The sequence below is a fragment of the Phycodurus eques genome, chromosome 12, assembly GCF_024500275.1.
Source record: "Phycodurus eques isolate BA_2022a chromosome 12, UOR_Pequ_1.1, whole genome shotgun sequence".
In the NCBI taxonomy this organism is placed as follows: Eukaryota; Metazoa; Chordata; class Actinopteri; order Syngnathiformes; family Syngnathidae; genus Phycodurus; species Phycodurus eques.
In genome coordinates this window covers 20,037,735-20,059,842 of record NC_084536.1, presented here as the reverse complement: position 1 = coordinate 20,059,842, position 22,108 = coordinate 20,037,735, and the positions used below count along the sequence as shown (strand labels likewise).

General features: G+C 39.7%; 1 protein-coding gene and 1 non-coding gene across 3 annotated transcripts; one reads left to right on the top strand and one right to left on the bottom strand.

The window, feature by feature from the left end:
* Positions 1-13,055: 13,055 nt before the first annotated feature.
* Positions 13,056-22,080, bottom strand: gmppaa (GDP-mannose pyrophosphorylase Aa). 2 transcript variants are annotated; one of them, XM_061692724.1, is made up of 12 exons: positions 21,945-22,080; positions 20,943-21,040; positions 20,757-20,860; positions 19,177-19,369; positions 18,967-19,026; positions 18,743-18,873; positions 16,693-16,827; positions 15,958-16,055; positions 15,826-15,872; positions 15,596-15,688; positions 13,796-13,964; positions 13,056-13,689 (listed from the first exon to the last, which is right to left on the bottom strand). In XM_061692724.1, exons 1-12 carry the CDS (start codon positions 22,078-22,080, stop codon positions 13,589-13,591), a joined length of 1,365 nt encoding a protein of 454 aa, XP_061548708.1. In that variant the 3' UTR covers positions 13,056-13,588. The 2 variants fall into 2 exon arrangements, with proteins under 2 accessions (XP_061548708.1, XP_061548709.1); XM_061692725.1 differs by lacking the exon at positions 15,596-15,688.
* Positions 19,426-19,507, top strand: trnas-gcu (transfer RNA serine (anticodon GCU)). Its single transcript has one exon. It is a non-coding gene; the product is annotated as a tRNA-Ser (tRNA).
* Positions 22,081-22,108: the final 28 nt, after the last annotated feature.

Genomic DNA, 22,108 nt, shown 5'->3' with positions numbered 1-22,108 from the left:
TTGTATAGAGATGTCCTTCATTAACCAATGTTGTCGACATATGGTTCATTAAAACAAAGACATCATTCGTCTCCAAAAGTGATCGGAGGAGGTGTGATCTAAAGTGGAAAGTACGTGTCGAAGGCCACTTCTGGCAGCGAATAGATACTCGTAACCGTGGCATTGGTTGTTGGGCTACTTAGTTTTAACAGTAAATGCTGGTGAAAACAAAACGACAAACATGGTTTCAGACACAATATCTACTCTTTTTAGGCTGCTTGTTGTTGTACAAGTGTTTGTCTTCAGTTAAATTAAAATTCACCTAATTGAATTGATATAATTTTCAAAAAACTAAAAACATGTTTTCATACATGCGTTTCTGACCCTGCAGCTCAAGCTCATTATCCTTGCAGTTCACATAACATTTTTTAAATAACACTTTTTAGGCTGCCCGTCGATCGGCAACCACTTTGCTTTCAGTTAAATTAAAATTCATCTAATGAACTATTCAGTGGTATAATGTTCTACATTGAATCTATTTCTTGCATCAGTGAAGCCAGTAATGGCTCCCAGAGCATTGTGGTGTGCCGCACATTTGTCTCAACCGCTTAAACACCACTACCCTCATAATAGGGCTGCACACACAGATCAATGTTTCAAGGGATTGCGGTACTTTACTCGCCAAATTCCTGGTATTTCAAAAGTAGAAAGATGTTGGTAAGTTTAAAATGTTTTTAAGCAATAACATTATAATACTCTACATCGATGACAACAATGCCAATGCAACAAATTACAAAAGGAAAAAAAAAATTTACAAAGTGTCCTTGGGCCCTTTGAAAGGTGCTATTATTTTTACTCAATCAAGCCAGCCAATGAAAATTCAACAGAAACATGAGTCAGCGCTGCAGACGCATACATGCTGACAAATGTAAAATGACTTCACCCTACTACCATACATCACTCGCGATCACATTTCAGCTCCTAAATGGGTGCAATTGTGCAATTTTTTAAATAACAAAATACAATTGAGATCCATGCTGGAATCAAACCTAAAATCGAATTCTCAGAAATCCAGATAAGGTCAGGAGCAGTGATGCCGGTAAAGTAACACATTACTCAAAAATGTGGTCCGGTGACATCAGAAGTAATCTAACGTGTTACTTTTTATATTAGAGAAGTCAGATTACAGTTACTTTCATTTATCTGCTAATAGGTACTTTTTTGTTCACGAGAAACAGATCTTAATATGCTTCTGATATTAAAATATGCTATTTATGGTCAGGCAACAGATATTTTTGATTAACAAACTACAGTGCTTGGGAACATGAGGTAAGTCAATAACCAAGGCAATTGATTCAGTCACGGTGCATGTCATAAGTGTAGACCAATTTTCAGCCTTTGTTTGCACAGACACACACACACACACACACAATGCCTGGATCAGACGACAAGACAAATTTGGTCTTTCACCATTGCACTGTGTCAGACTACTGCCATAAAATCTTGCCGTATCTCTGTCAGACAGTGGCAACACTACACGACATGTATTCCGATACCACTGAATCCCATCTTTTACGATCACTGAGCTTTAGCTTGTCAAGTCAAACACTGTCGGGGAGGCTTGACCAGAGATGTGTCGCCTTTCACCGCAACCGGATCCAACCGTTACCATGGCGACAACAAGTTGTTGTCAAACATTGGATCGCGGTAATGTTGGGGGTAAAAAAGAACAAAAAGAGGAAAAAATTGTGCGGTGTCACCAGGTGCTCAGGAGAGGATGCTTTGGGCTGTCCATTCAAGAAGGGCTCGAGTTATGTTCAAGTACTTTTAATACGATACGGCTCGCAAGCTGGCAACAAAAGGTTATGTAGCCTGCCAAGTTAGTGCTAGCGCTAACGGTTGTACATAAACATGGCGGCATTCCGTCGAATCATGCTCCAAAGCTTTGGTAAACATTGGTTTGTGTGTGTGAATAAGTGTTGACAATGGCGACCAAGTATGTTGACAACGGCAAGCATGAGACGCGATGTGCCGGTCACAAACGCAATCCTATTGGACGACGTCAAGGTGTGCTGTCGAAGAGTTGTCGTTGATATGTCCCACTACATGGAAGATATCCCAAAAAACAGACTTTTCATTTTGGCGTCGTAGGGCCAAACCGTTGATTGTTGATTGTTTGTCTATAAGAAGTTTTGTCGTTCCCGACAAAATACGCTGGACCTGATCTGGGAAATCACCCGCGATAGCAAATCGGGTCAATATCCGAGCAAAAATCCCACAGTCCGATCTAGGCAATCGGTTCAGATGATATTGCTTGTATAAATGTGCCCTGATTTTCAGTGGCTTCAGGGACAGTTACGATTGAGACCAATGAATTCCGGAGATCAACTGTGCTGGGTCTTCTAGACAGCCAAAATGTTTATTTCAGGAGGGAAGGTTTCTAATAAACATATCATAACTTGTTTTTGTTGGCCAAAAGAAATTGTAATGATAATTGTATAGCTGAAGTCTACCCAATTTGACTGAGTAATAAATATAGGGACTCTTCCATTCCACTTTTTGCTTGGGAACTTTGCTTCCCTTTCCTACCCGAGCACGATGACCCTGAAGTAGTTGGAGGAAAGGTTTTTCAAATTTTTTAATTGCTCAGGAAAGGTGCATCGATGCAATCTTTAACCCGCCGTTAGCATAGGTTACTCCTGACAAAACTTTACAAAAAAATGTACCAAAGGATGTTACCCATAATCCTTTATATGGCAGAAGTATTTAAAGCAACGCCCCACCAAGAAATAATAGAGACACTGAGAGACAAAATCTTATAAATTGTAATTATAATTATAAATTCAATAGAGAATTGAGTATGTACCCCACAGTGAGGTGCATGACTGGTGAGGCATTGACTCCTTTGGAGTCGGATATAATAATATGAATCAAAAATTAAAAATGTGCCTATAGTTCAATGTTGACCTTAAGTGAAACATTGAACAAAACATTTTCGTAGCTTTTAATTACGCTTCAATCAATTCCACACTGTTTGAAGAAGAGAAACAAATTAGTTTAATATGAGGTCAAATGCATTGTTTTTTGTTTTTGGCTGAGCTCTATTTTTTTTACATTTAAATAGCATTTGGTCTTACGTTTATTTGAATATAAAGTCCACAGTGCCTGTCCTTCTCCAAGAATATCTCAGTCATTCTGCCATAAAAATCTTCCTTTTCCTTCATTTTAAAACTCTGGCTGCTTCAAATGGAGATGTTTGCCAAAGCGTAGTTTCGTCCTGTATGGGAGTCTCTGGAATATGTCCTGTTTCCACAGAAAATCCAACTTGGAAAAATTCTATAGTTTCGAGATGCAATCTTCCATTTTGTTGTAAAATATTGAAATGGTAATGTTGTACAGAATATTTCTGTGTCGTACTTTTCAATGCTAAGATAGTTACCATATGCCGAGTAGAATAGCGCCTTGCTTCTTCTTCTACGCTTAATTTGCACCAATGGAGCTGAGCACTGCCACCTGACGAGGCGGCACGGTACTTTCCGGGCTCGTCGCTACTATTACAATTTTATTTTTACTCGCATTTATGGCCGATCAGAAAGACTCACACACATTCATGAAATATTTTTGAGAGACTGTTGAGCGTCATGATGTGAAGTATATTGTGTGGATAAAACACGGGCGATATACTTGAGTCACTCGAGGCAGTTTAGGGCGTATTGCAGTATTAAACAGTATTTTAATGATGAAATCATGACCATTATTGGATTGAAAATCAATACAAGGTATGGACCAGAGAACCATAATGGAAAATAAATTGATTTAATTATTATTAGGCTGTCGTTTTATTTATTTTTATTTATTTATTTATTTATTTTGTGCTACAGTCACATTTGTACAACGACTTTAAATGTATAAAACTCATATCATCAACAGGTCCGCCACCAATAATATTGTCAGCGTACACTATATTGTGTTTCTTAAGGCTTTTTTACGACTTGGTCCTGATGCCCTCGCATGTGGGAAAGGAGAGCTACAGTCGCACATGTACTTTTTATGCCGGGAAGACAACACAGACAATAAACACAAGTAAGTATTTTAAATAATGTTTTAATATCTCTATACATCATTCATTCTCACATCATTCTGGGTTATTACCTGGAACATAAAACCCACAATAAACTGGCGGTCGCTATAATGATAAATGTTAGCGTTTGTGTTGCCAGAATAATTCAAAAACGTCTTAACCGGGAAGATTTGTTTCTTCTCTTGATCCAATATGAGTTTGAAAGATGGCTCAAACAAATAAACCACGAGTGATGGGCAATGGGTATGCAAATAGCTGGAGAGTATTTGTGAAAAAGACCCTCGGCAGGCATGCCCGTTGGCTCCTGAGTGCTAGAGCAGAGCACCTCAGGTGGGTAGCCTGGGTACTTATGAGTCATGAAGCAAGGAGATCTAAGGCAGACGGGAGGGAGGCCACACCACTGCAAAAGGAAGAACACGTCGGAAGGATGACATTAGCTGTGAGCAATGAGGATGGAGATGGCCGCGGGGCTGAAGGAACACCCGAGACACAACCTACAATCACCAACCGTGTCTGGTAAACAAAACAAGAAAATAATTTGATCCATGTTAATCTCCGGAGATCTGTGCAAACAAATGTACAACAAAGAAAAGAATAAACAACTGCACTTGGAAAACATGACCAATGGAGGGATGGTAGCTACGTTGATGACCACATTCCCTCTTACTAGCTGATTCATTTCTTTGTAGCCTTTAACTTAGGGACTATGTAAGGGTGACGACGATTGAACAAACGCTCAACACGACCAGTTACTCATCAATTTGTGTGCAGCAACAGCGTGAGGTTCGGGTCGCTTCCTGGTTGGCTATCGTTCCTTTTCACGTCACAATCACGGACTTCGTGGCTCAGACCAACTCCGGTGAATTGCCATCGTAAATACTGAACAGGTTTGAACATTTACGATCGTCGGCTGGAAAATCGACGAGGGAAAATCCCTTAACACGTTCCAAACCACAGCATAAATACTCACCAGGCACGTGCACACATAGCCACAGGGTGGTGCTCGAGCAGCTGCCCTTTTGACCTGCACAGAAAAAAGTGCCCTTTTTGCTGCAGCCTTTTTTTTTTTTCCATCATTCAGCAACGTATTTTTTTAATTACCCTCTTTGTCATAATTTTTAGCCAAATTGTTTTGAAATTTGACTTGGCAGAATTTAAAACATGCTCCCGCCATGCTCATTTGAAGAGGGGTATCTTATATCCCTTTTATATCCACTGTCACCTCTTTTCACCTCCTTTGTTAATCATTGTATTATCGATTGTGTCAACAGAAATACATAAGTGGAGCACTTTTTTTTTTTGGTTTAAATCGAATATGAATAATTTTGGTGATGGGTTCTCTTTTTTTGGCTTGAGCACCTGAATGGCGGAAAAACAATGATCACATGATCAAAAACTATTTACTTTCGTGTTGTCGCTACTTGAGTCTTGACCCTTGTGTTGTTGTCGTTTATGTGCAGTTCGACCTTTGTGGCACAGCCAGTATCCTTGGGGGGGAAAAAAATCAATCAACATAAAAAACTGTGAAAAGATAGAATGCTGGTACTAAAGCTGTTGAATGATAGGCTTGTTTGTGGTGCGTCTTTATGAATTACTTCACAATCAAACAGTTTTTTTCCCCTGAAAACAACTGCATTGTGCTACCGGACAGCGACAATTATACACTACAGTGACGGGTAGAGACAGCTGAAAGAAAATACTCGTTTAATGCAAAAAAAAAACAAAAGAAGAAAAAAATGATTGCTAAAGAAAGTGCGCACGGAGAGGTAAGATTTCACACAAAATTGTTGAAGAAAAAAGATGCAGCGTAGAGCGAGTGTAGTCATTGCGGGGATGAAAGTGAAAAGATCGAAGTCTAATATTGTGCAGTACATTTTTTTAGTTTTATTTTTTTGCTGAGTGCCATAAGTAGCGTGCAGCTCTGCTTTTCTTGAACATTGGAAAGAAAGTATGAACTGTAGCCCAAAGCAGGTCACACACAGAGCAACAGGACATGACTGGACCTCAAAGAATAGCCACAGTGCCCTCTATTGGATACAAACAACACACAAAGAAGAAAAAGGCAGATTACCATCAATAAAAATGAAATTACATCTTCTTAACTCTACTTGCACTCGACTACAATAATACAATAATTGAATTATTAGTGAGTAGTCACCTCTGTCCCTTCCATGACTATAATCCCTATTCTATTGAGGGGAATTTTTCACCATCATCAAAACTCAATGTGTGCCGTCAAGTAAAATATAGTTTTGTTTCAGCAAGGCTGTGTGTCCATTAATCGGGAAACATAAGATAATCAAGTACCAGAAAAATCTATATTTTTTTAATAGCATGTTTGTAAGACACTTCCGAATTTTCACTCTCATCTTGTTCTCACCTGTTATGCTCGTAGACCAACAATGTTTATGTGTCAGTGGGACCAGCAGGATAAAATGCATAAGTATATGTTAATATACAGTAAAGAGGAAATATAGTTATAAGAACTACTGTTCAAAATTTTGGGGTCAGGTAGAAATGTCTTTTTTAAGTCATGTAGGGTAATTTTTTTTTTAAGATCAAATTAATCAGAAATACTGTCTTGATGTTAATGTGGTAAAAAAAAAAAACACACACACACACACGAATGCACAAAAGTGCTTCTCTTTCAAAAATAGGGACATTTCTGAATTACCCCCAAACCTTTGACCAGTAATGTCTACATACTGTACAATGGTATGTTTTGATGTAAAACATGAAATTGCCTGGGTGACCCCCGACCTTTGAACGAGTGTATTTCTTTTTCTACCTTTTCAAACTTCAAAAAGATAAATCTGACCCATAACATACATAACTAATCATAAATGCACAAATATTTTATACTTTAAATTTTTTATATATATGTATAATTTATATTAGTCATTTTTATTACATGACATTCACACGTCATTGATTATTTTATTTTTTTTTACTATTTGAAAAATCATTTGAAAAATCCAATCAGTACAACAGAAGAATTTTAATTTTGATTAATTTTTAAATATTTTTTTCGTGGATTTTCAAACTACAAAATAGGTCAATTGGACGTAACGGGGGGTTAAAATGGTTTCACTCTAACAGCATCTGCTGAGCCGAGAACCAATAAAAATGCTTGCACTTCTTAAACATCATGAAAAAGATAATGGCATAGATAACTAAATAAATAAAAGCAGAAGCTGACACAGGTGTGCGAGAATATGCAAAACACGCAAGTGACATTCCGAGGCCAGGAAGTTTATGACTTGATTGATGGGTGTAATACACCATACATTAAACATGCTTTGACATCTACTGTGTGTACTGTACTTAGGTCAATTATAATGCAGGGGATGTCTGCCAAACCTCGGCCTGCGAGACACGCTGCGCTCCTCACATGCTCCAATTACTAAGCGACAGGCCAACATTGTCAACTGCCGCACATGTTGATTCTGTTGACTCACCGCTATTGATTTTGGCGATGCGGAGTGATGCAGTTGTGCATGTCAAATGAATATTGCAATAGGTTCCTCTTGGACCATGGAACCCCACCGGTGGGTAGCAAGAAGCTTTCCAGTTGGCTTCACTGGCCTCTCTGCTTGAAACACGAACATGAAGTTATGAAACATTCTTCAACCCCTGAGTGACTAAAAGTGGGGGGGAGAAAAATGTCATTTGAGTGTTTTGAGTTGACTTTTTTATTGTATCAGAAATAAAACGAACCAGACTCTCACTGGACTGGAAAATGTACTGTATGTTTATATTCTTTAATTTAACTTGTTTAACAGTTATATGGGCCACGGATAATAAGAGTGGGCTAACTTTCAATTTGAGAAAAACACGTAATTGTGGTTAAAACCGTCATTGTGACCTGACAGCAGTATGAGTAAAATGATCTGTGGGGAAACTCAACCCTCTTTGGCCCCATTTTGTAGCTTTAAATTAATTTTTAAGAAATCGCCACTTTTTTAGCCCTACACTCGCGGCCACACTCACAGCAGGCACACAGCTTTGCAACATCAGTGCAACAACTGGACCAGCTCCCATTTCCAAGAAGGTTGTGGCCATGAAACCGGGCTTCACCTCCCGCAAAGACGCCCCAGAAAGTGAGAGAAAGGAACTAAGTGAGTAGTGGGTGCCCGTGCATTCCGCATGTTCATACTGTATAAGTTATGTATCATCTTTAATGAAACATTGATAGATTTGATGTTTGGGGGAAAAAAATACAAATAATAATATCAGAGGAAACCACAATGCCTGTACAAACAAGTAGCGAGAAGATGACCAAAATATAAATCCCCCACTCTAGTTCTGAGTGGTTCATTTATTTGAAAAACATGTTTCTCATTTTTAGCTACATTACCTTCAAATATAATTATTGTGTCTTCTGTGTCACAATATTATTGTTGGCAAAATAGCACACATTAATTATTTTAGCACCAATAACATGTCAAGTATTCATAATTTCCCTTTTTTGCGTGTGTGTATACTGTGTGGTAAAGCCCTTTCCCAAACAAGCTTTTACAAGTGCACTTTTACACTGATCCACTTCAAATGAGTTCTCTTGTTTTCATCCGATGCTTGTGTAAAATCCCGTGTTCAAAGGCACCGACTAAAGAGAGACACGGGATAAAGCGGCCAGAAACTGTGATGAAAATTCAGTCTGCTGAGAAGTGGAACTAAGGCTGTTTCCCTGTGATGATTCGGACCGGGCTTAGCTCCTCGGTCTTCAATGGTGTGAAACAGCATACACATACTGTAGTGGTTCAACACAAGAAAACGCACAAGGTATAACCTACCAATCAAAATAGCACACATTTGCCCTTTAGCTCCACGAAGTGTCTCAATACGTTTGTCTTGCGTAATATGCAGTAGGCTACGATGACCACCGATTTGATTGGGAATCCACCCAAGCGAATAGGGGACGCCGCAGATGAGCCCGTCGACCGTCCGCCGGCCTAGAGCTGTCCCGGAGGCCCGGTAGCTCGCAAGCGAGCCGGTTGCTAGCACGACAACCCCAGCGGAGGCTTGACGAAATATATTTTCGCAGCTCAAACATGTAGAGATGTGTAGGCAAAAGAAAGTTGCTACACAAATTGGCATCTATTTTGCAGCGAGACATGGTTTCACTCATTCAGCAAACATACACACACCATTAGAGAGCGGAGAAAAAGACTTTTTTTTTTTTTTTTTTTTACAATTTTGAAGCCTCTTCTCAAGTGCTTGGCAATTATTTTAATCATTCAAATTTGTCAGGGCTGTGATTGGCTGGCGACCAGTTCAGGGTGTACCTCGCCTCTCGCCCAACGATAGCTGGGATAGGCTCAAGCATGCCCCCGGCCCTAGTGAGGAGAAGCTGTACAGAAAATGGATAGATGGAAATTCAGCAGGGTTGTTAACAACACTCTTGTCTGTGGTGCATCGTATTTAGAAGAGGTTTATTTTCACTTTACAGAGACTGAGTAGAACCGCACCGCGTCACATCAAAGGGTGTTTTTAACTCTACACTGCATCACATTATGATCACGACACTGTTACAACTATTTTAATTCAGCTTTTAGATTGGACCTCATTAGAATGTACAGGCATAGCTGCTGATAACAACACAACGGTCCTGGTAATGTGCCGCCGTGTTTGCCGCATTAATGCAACTGAAGTTCACAGACTAATTTATCTTTGGTGTGCCTGTCTCTTGGGGGGGGGGCTTTACGCGTTGAATTTGTCAAAATCAGAAGTCAGAAAACACAACGTTTGAGAAACACCAAACCACCTGCTTCACACCTGTTAAGGGAATGAGGGAACTGGCACGCTTTATTTTTCACCCGTGCAGTTTAGCAAAACATTAGCATTCACTGGCGATGCCCGACAGCCAAATGCTATTTTTCCTCACCATGTGAGTCGGAGATGTCAGTTCCTATTTGACAGCTCATTTGTCAGCCCTTCAGGCTTCTGTTAGGCATCTTCCTCTCATTTTACGCTCATGCAGACCCTCCACCTGTCCTCTCAGGTGGAAACATCCCTGGAACGTCGCCCGCGGTCCAACAGGCCTCTCGTGCCAAACCGACACACGCTCACGTATGCTTGCACACAAACACAGCTGGGAAAGAAACAACGTCCACCGAGACTGAAGCTGTTTTTTATTCATTAGGAGTTTCTTCTGGGATTGCAGCCAATAACTCTTAACACTTAACAGATGTGCTTGTTGCAAAACCGAAATTTGTGATTATGCTATAATCAAGCGATAAAAAAAACAATAATTACTTATCCACTCCTAATTTTCTGTCTTGTTCATCTTAATGTTAGATGTTTCCCAGTGGTAACCAGTTTTGCACGTTCCCCTTCTATTTGAAAGGAGTACAGTAGAAAATAAACATTATCATGCTGATCTCCTTCTCACGGGTCTTGTTCAACTTTCCATCTCCTTTTCTTGAGTGCCTGAGGGGAAGCGCTTGTATGAGAGGAGTTGTTTACGCACCTCAAAAGTGGACTTTTGAAGTAAATTCAGGTATTTTATTCTTGTCAGCCGTGTGTAGCATTTGATATACAAACACAATCACATAAAGCAGAGATGTGAGAAATATACCAACTTTTGATAAGTCTAAAAAGAAAAGGGAGACTCAAACTACTGCTACTTTTTTTAGCCAACACATTCTGATGGCCATTCCCTACAAGTTGACCTGTTTTTTTTTGGACGGATGAGCATAATAATTATTAAGATTCACTGCCATTGACGGCTTTAGAAGTCAAATATCCATGTTAACTGGGAAGGCTGGTTTATCAAACCCTATTGATTTATAAGAATGTATGCTGATTGGGGGACAAGTATAACAACCTAATGTCTGGATCAACAAAAAAACATACACATTGCAAACTCATTAAGCATTGTAGATTCCAACAATATTGCAGTTATTGTTTTGAACATTCATTGATGGTACATTAGACACTCAGTGATGTGCAGTCTCCTTTGTAATTACTTATTTTTTTGTTAAATATTATTATGATATGTGCTTTAATATTGGTTTGTGAGCTACAATTGCTTCCCTGCTATTTAATGGCGACCAGTCCAGGGTGTACCATGTCTCAGACAAAATCAACTGGGATAGGCGCCTACCCTACCCCGCTTACCCTAATGAGGACAAGCAAGCACTATACAAAATGGATGAACAATACAATTGCACATAAGGCATCTGAGCCCTCACCGATTCTCCTTTGAGACACTTTTACCCGCAACGTTTATAAGTGCAGTGCTTCTTAACTATTTTACTGACACGATTGTGTTTGACAGGTTGCCCTTCCCTGAAATTATTGTAAGTATTTCCATTCTCAAGACAGAAAACAACATTAGTTTCTGGAAGAAAAAAAACTCACAACACAATGAACATCAAAAATATATGTATATTTTTTTTGTTGCCATTTTGCCCAAGGGGAACTCATTAACAGGAATCACAATGAACTTGCAGGTAACTAATTTGTTTCCATCCATACATCATTGATACCGCTAAGCCTCACTCGGGTTCAAGCCTACTTAGTGTAGGATAATGCCATTAAAGGTATATGTGCAAGTTGTACAAACGTCTTCAATGAACCTGCATAGAGAAAACTCATCCAAGTACAGGGGAGAGCATGCAAACTCCACACAGTCCCAGATTCAAACCCCAAAGAGATCGACAGACTCAGGTCAAATAGTGGCGCACAGAGTCCAAAGCAAACTTGGTGAAGCAGCATTTCGCTATTATGCTGCACACAAATGGAATAAGTTGCCAACAGAAGTGACGTCAGCCCTAAGCATGTTTTTAAGTCCAGGTTAAAAACTAAAAGCTTTTTAGCGCACTTCCACTTTTAAATGATATCTCTTGCACTGTATGCTGTTTTAATTGTATTTTTCTCTCTCTTTAAAGCTGTTTTCTTCTTTGTTTTTAAATGCTTTTAATCATGTAAAGCACATTGAGTCAGCTTGTGTATGAAATGCGCTATATAAATAAACAAACTGCGATTGGCTGGCGACCATTTCAGGGTGTACCTCGCCTCCTGCCCGATGACAGCTGGGATAGGCTCCAGCACGCCCGCGACCCTAGTGAGGAGAAGCGGCTCAGAAAATGGATGGATGGATATATAAATAAATTTGCTTTGCTTTGCTTTGCTTTGCTTAACGCTAACAAATCTTTATTGCTTGACAATTACGATGTTGTTGTGAAGGCAAAATATGTGCACTTCTGGTGCAGTTTTTTATGTATTTATTTTTTTAAATCTCTAATCCGTTTATTTTTTAAGGGGTATGTAATATGAGTTTGAAATCATATTCAAATTTAGGGATCATAGTTTGTGGTTTACTTACATTTTAAACACGAATACACATTTATAAACATTTTGGAGGGGCGTCAATTACTTGCATTGCTTTGCTATTCTCAGCAGGTCTCAGTCCCTACGAGTTTGCTGTACTTTTGTTATTGTGACACATGCATTAATAATGGTTTGTAAATTACAATTGTACCTTGTGATTAGTTGCCGCCCGGTTCAGGGTGTACCCAGCTTCTTAGCATCGTGATACAGGCATCAAACTCAAAATGAGTGAACATTTGCAAAAAAAACACTAGTTTATCAGTTGGAAAATTAAATATCTTGAATTTGTAGTGTACTCCATTGAATGTAGGTTTACAAGGATTTGCATATCATTGTATTCTGTTTTAATTTACGTTTTACACAATATCCCAACTTAAAGTGGAAATGGGGTTTGTTGGACTGACTTCAGCTCCATTACTTGAATTTTACATTTCTCGCTAATGCTGCAATAATTTAAACTAAAAGTGCAGAGGTGATAATGATGGTTGAGGAGCTTATTAAGTAAATGCTAATATGGCGTCTCCGTCAATGGGTACAGTTCCTCTCGTGAATGCAAATGCTCCGTTTAACCATGTGCTGCTGATTTTATGAACAGTCTAACAGTCTGGGCCCCCTGCTACGCACACACACAAAAAGAAAACAGCGCTACTTGATTGCAAAGTAAATATCAAGTCACTGATTTATTTTGCTGGTAGTCAGTTTTTACTGACACTTAATACGCTAAAATGTTTCAATCAAATTGCCACACAAATAATCACCTCCAATTTTTAACCACAGTCACTAGTCAGTAATTTTTATTCAATTACTGTTCTTTCACCGCACTCTCAAGTTTGTCCTTGGGGAAACAATGTGTTCATCTATAAAACCATTTTTACCTCATATCAACGTCCACCAAATACGGTACATTACTCATTCACTGCCGGTAATTTTAACAGTTTGGTCAAGTTAATAAGTCTGGCCCCTGACAGCACTTTTCAAGGTGAATCAACATGTATGATTGCTCTTTCTTTAATACTGCTGATACCCAATTATGCATAAAGCCTTGAGGACAAATACAGAAAAATCTATCTGTCAAAACGGCTTAATACGTGTCCCATATCTTCACACCTGACATCTTATATACAGTAACTCAGGTGTGTAGTGTGTATCCCTTGCGACTGACACAGTAAGGAAAAACAGAGTGAGGAAGATTAGCTAGAGAATAATTTGGTTCTTGAAGCTGCGGTTGAGGTCTTTGTGTGGCAGGACAATAGAGTTGAGGATTATCACCTCTCTGGGAATGGACACATTACAACCTGAGGGTGAATAAAAAAGAAAAAAAATGTGTGTGTTGTTATAATGACAAGCAGGTGCCTGGTAGAATGCACGAAATGTGAAACAATGAAATATAAGGAATATTACCAAGAATAGTAATGGATGGGGTGAGTTTTCCTTCTCTGAAGAGGGTCTCACTGTCAATCTTTGCGTATGGGTCATTGGGGTTTGGGTCACTGGGAGTTCCTTCGACTCGAGCCCATTTGCCAATAGTGCTATCCCATCCTACGATGCTGTTCAGGACACAGCTATGGTCCTGAAGGTAAAAATATGGACAAAAAAACAGAAAGAATGAAATAATAAATCACACAAAGAATCCATTAAATTATGTGCAGTTTAGATCTGCTTTATGGGGGGAAATGAGAGCAGCCTGAAATGTTTAAGTGACATAGCTGTACAAATTAATCATTATATATTGGAATATCGTGCCATCCATTTTTGTGTGCTAACCACTGTGCTCCATCCACTGTGCTGCTTTATACTAGAATATTAGGAGACAAATACATGCGTCTTCAACGTTAGTATTTTCACTCACAGACAGGCCCATACGGACTGTTGATTTTCTGTTGGACTTTGTTTTGTTCCTCAAACTTTGCCTTGTGGTGAGGTGTATATTTGTGCATTGTCACTTCTTTTCCTGTGGAGGCTTCTTTTGTGCTCATCTTTGCAATTACTTTTACTTGCTCTCGTCTGCAAGGCTCTCTCGTGTCTTGTCCCAACTATGTCTCGTCTTTGTCATTAGTCTATACAGCTCCCCTGATTTCTTCTGTCTTTGTTTACAGTCTGTGTTGTGCTCTGCTGTACTTGTTCATTCCAATGTTTTGTTCTTGTCTTTGTTCCCTGGTCTATCAGCATTTTGTTTATTGTGTGAAAAGGGACATTCTCTGTTGCATGCCTGCCATGAGCTGCTTGCTTGAATTTGTGTTCTCCACACTTGTGACAAGTGTTTTGCTTTGTGTCTAAAGTCAGTTGTATAACCAGGACAAAACACTGCAAAGTTGTCAAAAGTGACAACACGATTTGAGTTCTATGGGATTTGTGTCGGTCTTTACCATTCTGAGCGTGCGTCCGTGGCACATGCACAAATAAGGGAATATGTATAGGACATGAGAATGATCTAGGATTTCTGCTATTTTTAAATGTTTCACATACAGAGAACACTTCCATACAATGGCCCATTTCAAACCGCAGCAAAAATGTCAAGGCTCTGTTTATCATTTGTTTTTCTTTGTGGTGCAGTGTCTGGGTGAGCGATGGTGGGCGCACCCGTCGCCAATTGTAATCGGTAGCCCTTTTAGGTGCCGAATATTCACTCCTTCACATTCATGTACGTCGCTGATGTTTAGCTCTGCCTGTATACTTGCCATTAAGTTTTTGTCCTGTGTTCTTACGGTTTGTCATCTAACAGTAAGCACATCAAGAGTCCCTTATAGTGCGCATTGTCAACTTTTTATTCCGGGATTCTCGTTCTTTTGCTGTGACACCATCCACCCAGCATCTTAGTTGACTCAAGTAGTAGTTTGTTTATTCATTACACTGACCTTTTGTCGTGTTTTCCTTGTGTTATTCATTTTTTGATATTCTCCCCTCACGCGTGTCTAGTAGTTTTGTATTTCACGCCCTTGCGTGCTGCTTTTGTTTAATTCAAATTTGGTTTTGGACATTTTGTGTAGAGTTTATTTTGGGGATCTGCATTCACGGCACAGCCGTCCGTCCCTGACAGAAAATGCCTGAAGATGTTTTACATTTGGATAGCGACGGCAACACTCGTTACAATAGCCTCGAGTCAGTGTAACTCAACTGTAATCTGATTACATTAAGTACTCTCTCTTAAACTGTAATGGAGACGTCTTCTTTAATCATATCAAGCTGGCTTTAGGGGTTTACCTGTAGAGTTGCGCCATGAAGGATAATGGATTCACGCACTCTAACCCCAGCACCAACAGTAACCCCAGTACCAATGGAGACATTAGGACCCAACTGCATGAAAGAAAATAAATAAATAAATAAATAAATAAAAAGTAATTACAATTATTGCTTTAATCTGTTCAACACGGGGTGCTTGTGCATTATATTAATAGTGCATTCATATATTAATAGTGTTGAGTGACACTTACCACAGCAGTGGGGTCAATGTTGGCAGTAGGATGAATATAGACATTTCCTAGAGAACAAAAGAAGAGATTTTATAACGTTTAAGTCGATGCAATGTTTGAAGGCAATGACGCAACAGAGTGAATGAGCACTACCTCTTATTTTAGGGCCTCGGTCTTTATTTGAGGCCAGCCTTTCCGGATGACTTTTGTGATACTGGTTGAGGTACAATCGACTTGCATAAATTGCAGACCTGTGGAGGGAGAGAGGAGGGTAAAAAAACAAACAATCAAAATACAGTGTTACCTCGCTTATATTGCGGTTTACCTATTGAGGATTGAGTGCATTGCAGATTTTTGTTTTACACTGATATTTCGCATTATTCGCCACATTGTGGGATATATTGGGTAGGCTGAATTCTTTTGGGTGGTAAAATAAACGCTTACCAGTCTAAACCATTAAAACTGTAAAAAACTAACTTAATAAAATAATAATGATAATTAAACTGAAGAAAAAGAATTCCAACACATTACAAGGAATACAACGTACATAGTGTACAGTACAACTGTGCAATACTGTATGTTTAAGAGTTTAAAAGGTGTTTAAGAATATAGAAAGTGTTTATGTGAGTATGGTAGTGCTTTTGAACAGTTTGGGGAAGATTAATAAGAGTCTGAGAAGGTTCATGCAGCTGTAAAATGTGCACAGATAATCACAAAAATATGCGGTCACTATTTCATGAATGTCACCTATTGCGGGGGTAGTCCGGAAACTAACCCCCGAGGTAAACAAGGGATAACTGTGGAGTGTTACAGCATATGGTCAATTAGCAAGAAAATACCTACAAGCTATGCGGTAAGACAACGACGACGTTCATCTGTTTCACTCACCCTGCCGATTTTATCTGGCTCCAGAATTGTAGTGTTTTATAAACGTAGAGTTTGCCCTGTCCAGCAAGGGCAGCGAAGACGTCCTGTTCCAGCCTGATGGCTTCTGCTCTGTGCCAGCCATTGTTCGGCTCCTCTCTGCCAGGGACAAAAACTTGACTTCAGTCCTCAGATTTCAGGATGGAAGTGAATGTGCACTTGTACAACATGATGATGTACAATTGATGTCGGTGGTGGAACAAAATATCCACAAAAAGTAAGCAGTAATTGATTCCAGTGAGTTAAATCAAAACATTAGTCATAGTCAGCCATTTAATTTAACAGTAATGCATTTTCATAATTAATATTAGATGGGGCTTTTTTTCTGGTTGGGACTTGTTTTAGGATATTAAAAAAAATGCATTCCATTTTGCCTAAATGGAGATGTACTTTGGGGGCAAAAGCGCAATATATATATCCATCCATTCATTCATTGATGACCATGCTTCCTGGTATAGTAAATAAAGAGTATTATACGTGCTTCCAGTACAGCATTGTACTTTATTATTTTATGAGGGACCAATGAAAACGTTCCAACATGTTTGTGTGAGGCTATCTTTTTAAAAAGTTATTGAATCTAAATTTGATGTTTTATGTATTTAGCTACTTGGATGATGATAACCTGAAAAGCCAAGCAAAGATTTATCAAACGCTCGCCATTTCAGAATTCAGAATTGAATGCAAGCACGATTAGAGTTAAAGCGCATCACTTGTTAGCTTCTGGTTCAAACCAAAGCCGATCTGTGCATTTGATCAAAACCTTAAGTGGATGGCTCTCCATACTAATCAGTATCTCTCTAAAAGTGTATTGTGAGAGCCGAGAGATGAAACAGAGTGTTAAATATTGATGAAAAGAACTTGTTTAAGGATTCCACCCATAATGGGAGATTTACCAAAAGGGAGGTGTAGTTTGAGGCAAAGTCATCCCTGTGAGATTTTGCACTGCATCTACTTTCATTACTTCCAAGTTCTATAATCAGAAAGTGTGCTGATTCAGTGCTAATCTTCACTTAGGTGGATTGTAGCCTGGTTTAGTATGCAGTATGGCTTGACTTTTTCTGATACACGTAAAAAACCTTGAGGCACAATATCTAGCACACGAAACACAAAAAGTGTCACCTCAAAACTTAACAGAAAATATCCCATGTCTTTTTTCCCTTCTATGAGTAACTCGAGTACAGTGTTGACTATGACTATTAGTTTAGGCTGAGATTGAAAAGGACTCCCCCCCACACACACTTTCACCATGTACGGGATGTCGTTATACAAATATTATTCACAGTGCAGTAGTTCAAAGTGCAGAAATGGGAAGAACAAAAATAAAATAAAAAATGTCAATCACCTCATGCTTACGTGTGAGCTGCTGAATTTTTCCACAGGTCATATCCACATGACAATGTGACACCCTAATGCAATGTCTTTGGGAGGACCAACTAATGAACACAAGTATCAAGGGATTGTCATCATTTAGATATGTCGTCAGTCTTAAGCGGGCTACACACATTGATAATTGTCTGTTAAGATCTGCTTGGAAAATGGTTGTGCCGATAAGCCGCTTGTTAAATCTGTCCAAAATTTCCAAAGGGTGCCTCTCAAGACTAAGCCAAAGCAAAAGGGTTTTGCCACTTTTAAGCACCCTGGAGGAGTTTGTGGAACACCCAAAAAATTTTTCATTGTGCCTGTGGTTAGGAGGACAGCGCTATAATATTTTGCTTAAACACAAATTCTAAAAAGTTAAGAGAAAGACGGGCATGGGAAACAATCACAAAAAATCCTATGCAAAGTCAGCCATTGTTGCTAGGTAGTTCACATCAAACTATAAGTGCTCTACAATCACACCGTGCAGTTGACATGTACCAACTTACCCATCATATGGAAAACTGATGATTGTGTGGGCAAACAACAACATAGTGGAGGAATAAAAAGGGACAAGAGACAAATGAAGCGAACCAAATTCATAAAATAAACACTTCCCCACACCCATGGATCCCCGACAGCGGGTTCCACGACTCACAGCAGCATGTCTTGTTGATTTTTCTGGAACACTGTTCCAATATGCTGGAAAATCTCAGGGTTAAAGAGGTAGATACCACAGTTGATGATGTCGCTCACAAATGTGCTTGGCTTTTCCACATAATGCAACACCTAATGAGCAAACAGAGTAGCTGTTATGGTTTTGAGCGGAACCAGAGATGAGAGGATGAGTGTGTATGGAAATAAGTCAGGGAGGTTATATACCTCATTTGTTTCCTCATTTTCAACTATACATCCATAATTCAGGGATTGCTTTCTGTTTGCCTGAGGAAGGAAATGGCAGTGTAAATATATACGTTTGAAATGTGTTAGAATAAACGCATACTAAAACAATACAAGCTCTACAATAGCCCACAAAAGCGTGAGTAAAAAAGTTCGATAAAAGACAAACAACTGCCAATCGTGATAACTCACCGTCGTTCCGAGTATAACGAAGCTCTTTGGTTCTCCGTCTTCTTTCTGGAAGCTGAGCATCTCTGTCAGAGGGAAGGCTGAGCACACATCAGCATTAAAAACAAAGAAAGCCTGGGGGCCACCAGCGATGATTTGATCTCGGAAGTGATAGATGCCTCCTCCGGTACCCAGGGCTGCATACTCTTGCAAATACCTGGTGCACAGGAAAAGTCATGGTGTGGTAAGTATGCCTGCCTAGAGAGGCTGAGAGACGAGGTGGCCGAGTGGTTAAGGCGATAGACTGCTAATCCATTGTGCTCTGCACGCGTGGGTTTGAATCCCATCCTCGTCAAGAGTTCATTATTTGTGGCTTAAGCCCCTATTGCACTGCGGTTTTCTTTTTTTCAGGTTGCTGCTCTGTATAACACCACGAACACGGTGGGGGCAAAGGTCCTCACCCCCGCAATATTTCCTATTCAGATGAAGGATCCGTACAACTACAGATGCAGGACAGCACCTGTGTGTAAAGGAATGCCATAATAATTCAACAAGGATGCAGCTGCTGCATTTTGAGGGCTCTCTGTGTAAGAGACTTAATTGTGCAAGTACTTTGCCTTGAAGACTGCAAGGTGGGATAATAGAAACACATCAGCATAGAGGAGATGCCCTTGACTAGGCCTCCATGTAAAATGCATGTTGTTAACGATGACATTGAATCAACTTAAGGCCCGCCGAGCGCCACTCAATTGTCTCGTGACCGTCATCCACTAGTTTTACTGCGATTCCAAAATTTGAATCACAGGTGAACGGCGTCGCAATGTCGCTGACGTAACGGCCAATCAAAAAGGCCATGTTGTATCGCAAGATCTTTCACAACAAAAAAAGACATTTTCCGGGTAAGACTCGAGATTCAGCTGGCCTCCGCCAAGCCGTAACAATACATATACATTGTCTTTTGCATTATTTATACTTTTATATGTACCTGCAGCTAAAAAGCAAAGCATGGAGAGTCTCTGTCGCTAAAATATACGCGTGAAATCAATGAATGGCGCTATCATTGCTAAGAGCCTTTGAAATATCCACACACTCTCCTTTATTTCTAACCTATTTCCTTTCTTTGGAAACTCACTTCTTCCTTGACAATTGGGCCATGTTGTTCTTGGTTCAATAAAATTATAATATGTTGTGCCTCAAAATGTGGTTTCCCAATAAGGTACTTTTTCTGTTGCAGCGAGTTGGTTATGTGTGCAGAGGTCACCTGCCTCGTACGTGGGTGTGAGTTGCCGACTGTACTTTTTTTTTTGTGCGATTGTCCAATTCAGCCGTGTTTGGCTGCATTGCTCGGTGTGCGGCGGGCCTCAGTGGTTTACAATTTGGGTGGAACCAGCCAAGAATCTTTCATGTTACTACTGCTTTCATGTTATTGCTTTCTTTTCCTGAAGTAATCTTTTTAGTGTGTTTCGGCTCCAAACCTCACCACTACTAAGTTATTAAACTAATTTAACAAAGAGCCAAATCAGTTCCTTGTGTGTTTTTTCGACATACTTGGCAAATAAAGATGATTCTGATTCAAATTCTGATCTGTATTTATGTGATTTTACCTGATGGAAATTTTAAATTCCTGTTGAACATTGGAAAGGAATCTGGTGAGTTCTTCATTAGGCTGGTAAAACCCGATGAGTAGTATCTCCTTCATATTTGGAACCTGTTGGGAAAACAAAAATAAGTAGACAGCGACAAGACTTCGTACAATTTGAATGCTGCCATAAACTTGGCAATGCCGTGACCTTGGCACATGCTTCGATGTGATGCTGCAGCATGGGCACACCAGCTACTGGAAACAAGGGTTTAGGAACTTCAAATGACAGCGGCCTAAACCTTGTGCCTGCAAAGGAACACATTACACAGAATTAAAGGAGACATACTGTGAAATATATGCTTTTTAATTAATTGTATACAAATAGTTGTGTCCCTGTACGACCGTGTGGTCTGCATTGCCTGCAGTAAAGTCAGATTAACTTCCAGTGAGGGTTGGACTCCGCCATGGCTGCCACTGATTGTCACCGATTTTGTTCATGACCTTTCTGGATAATATTTCTAGGCGCATGCTGAGGGGGTCCGGTTTGGTGACCTCAGTATTATGTCTCTGCTTTTTGCAGATGATGCGGTTCTGTTGGCTTCATCAAGTCGCGATCTTCAACTTTTACTGGAGTGGCTCGCAGCCAAGTGTGAAGCGGTTGGGATGAAAGTCAGCAATTCCAAATCCACCTTTCAACAACCTAGCAGGCAAATGGCCTTTTTCACCTCTTTATCTTAGCAGCCACTTTCAATTACATCTTTTCAACTGAAGGAATAACTGTGATGTAGCCTACATCACTAAAGGGTTCCTCTAGGTGTAGGAGATCCAAAACCTCTGACAGCTTTAAGCTGTGTTAAAAACAACAACTAAAACCTGTCCTAGCATCAAACATGGCAAACTTGCCAGTGCGTTTAAACGGGTTAATTACATCATGGACTAAATAAGGACGCTAACAGGTGTCTTGTAGTCCTGATACCCGCTCACACTTTCCTAAATATAAAACCAGTGCTTGTGTACGCGCAGTCGTTCTAAAATTATTATTCGGTCATATTTTAAAGGTTGCAGTCACCCTTACTCGTGCTACGCCACGTCAACGTAATATAACGTGACTAATGTAGCATTGACGAGCGATAGCGTATTAGAATTTCAACTGCCCGTATATGACAAACCGCTGACAGACTCTGGAGACAAGACGATGCGTTATTCTTACCTTTCTGAGGTCCGCCTATTAAAATAACCGCCTTCAGCATTTTGAACAACAAGCTGTGATTAGAGGCAGTCCCCACAACACAAACAAAACAAAACAAATTACGCTGGTGCGACTTCAGTTGTGGGTACTTCCGCATACAAACGTGACGTCACCTCCAACATGGA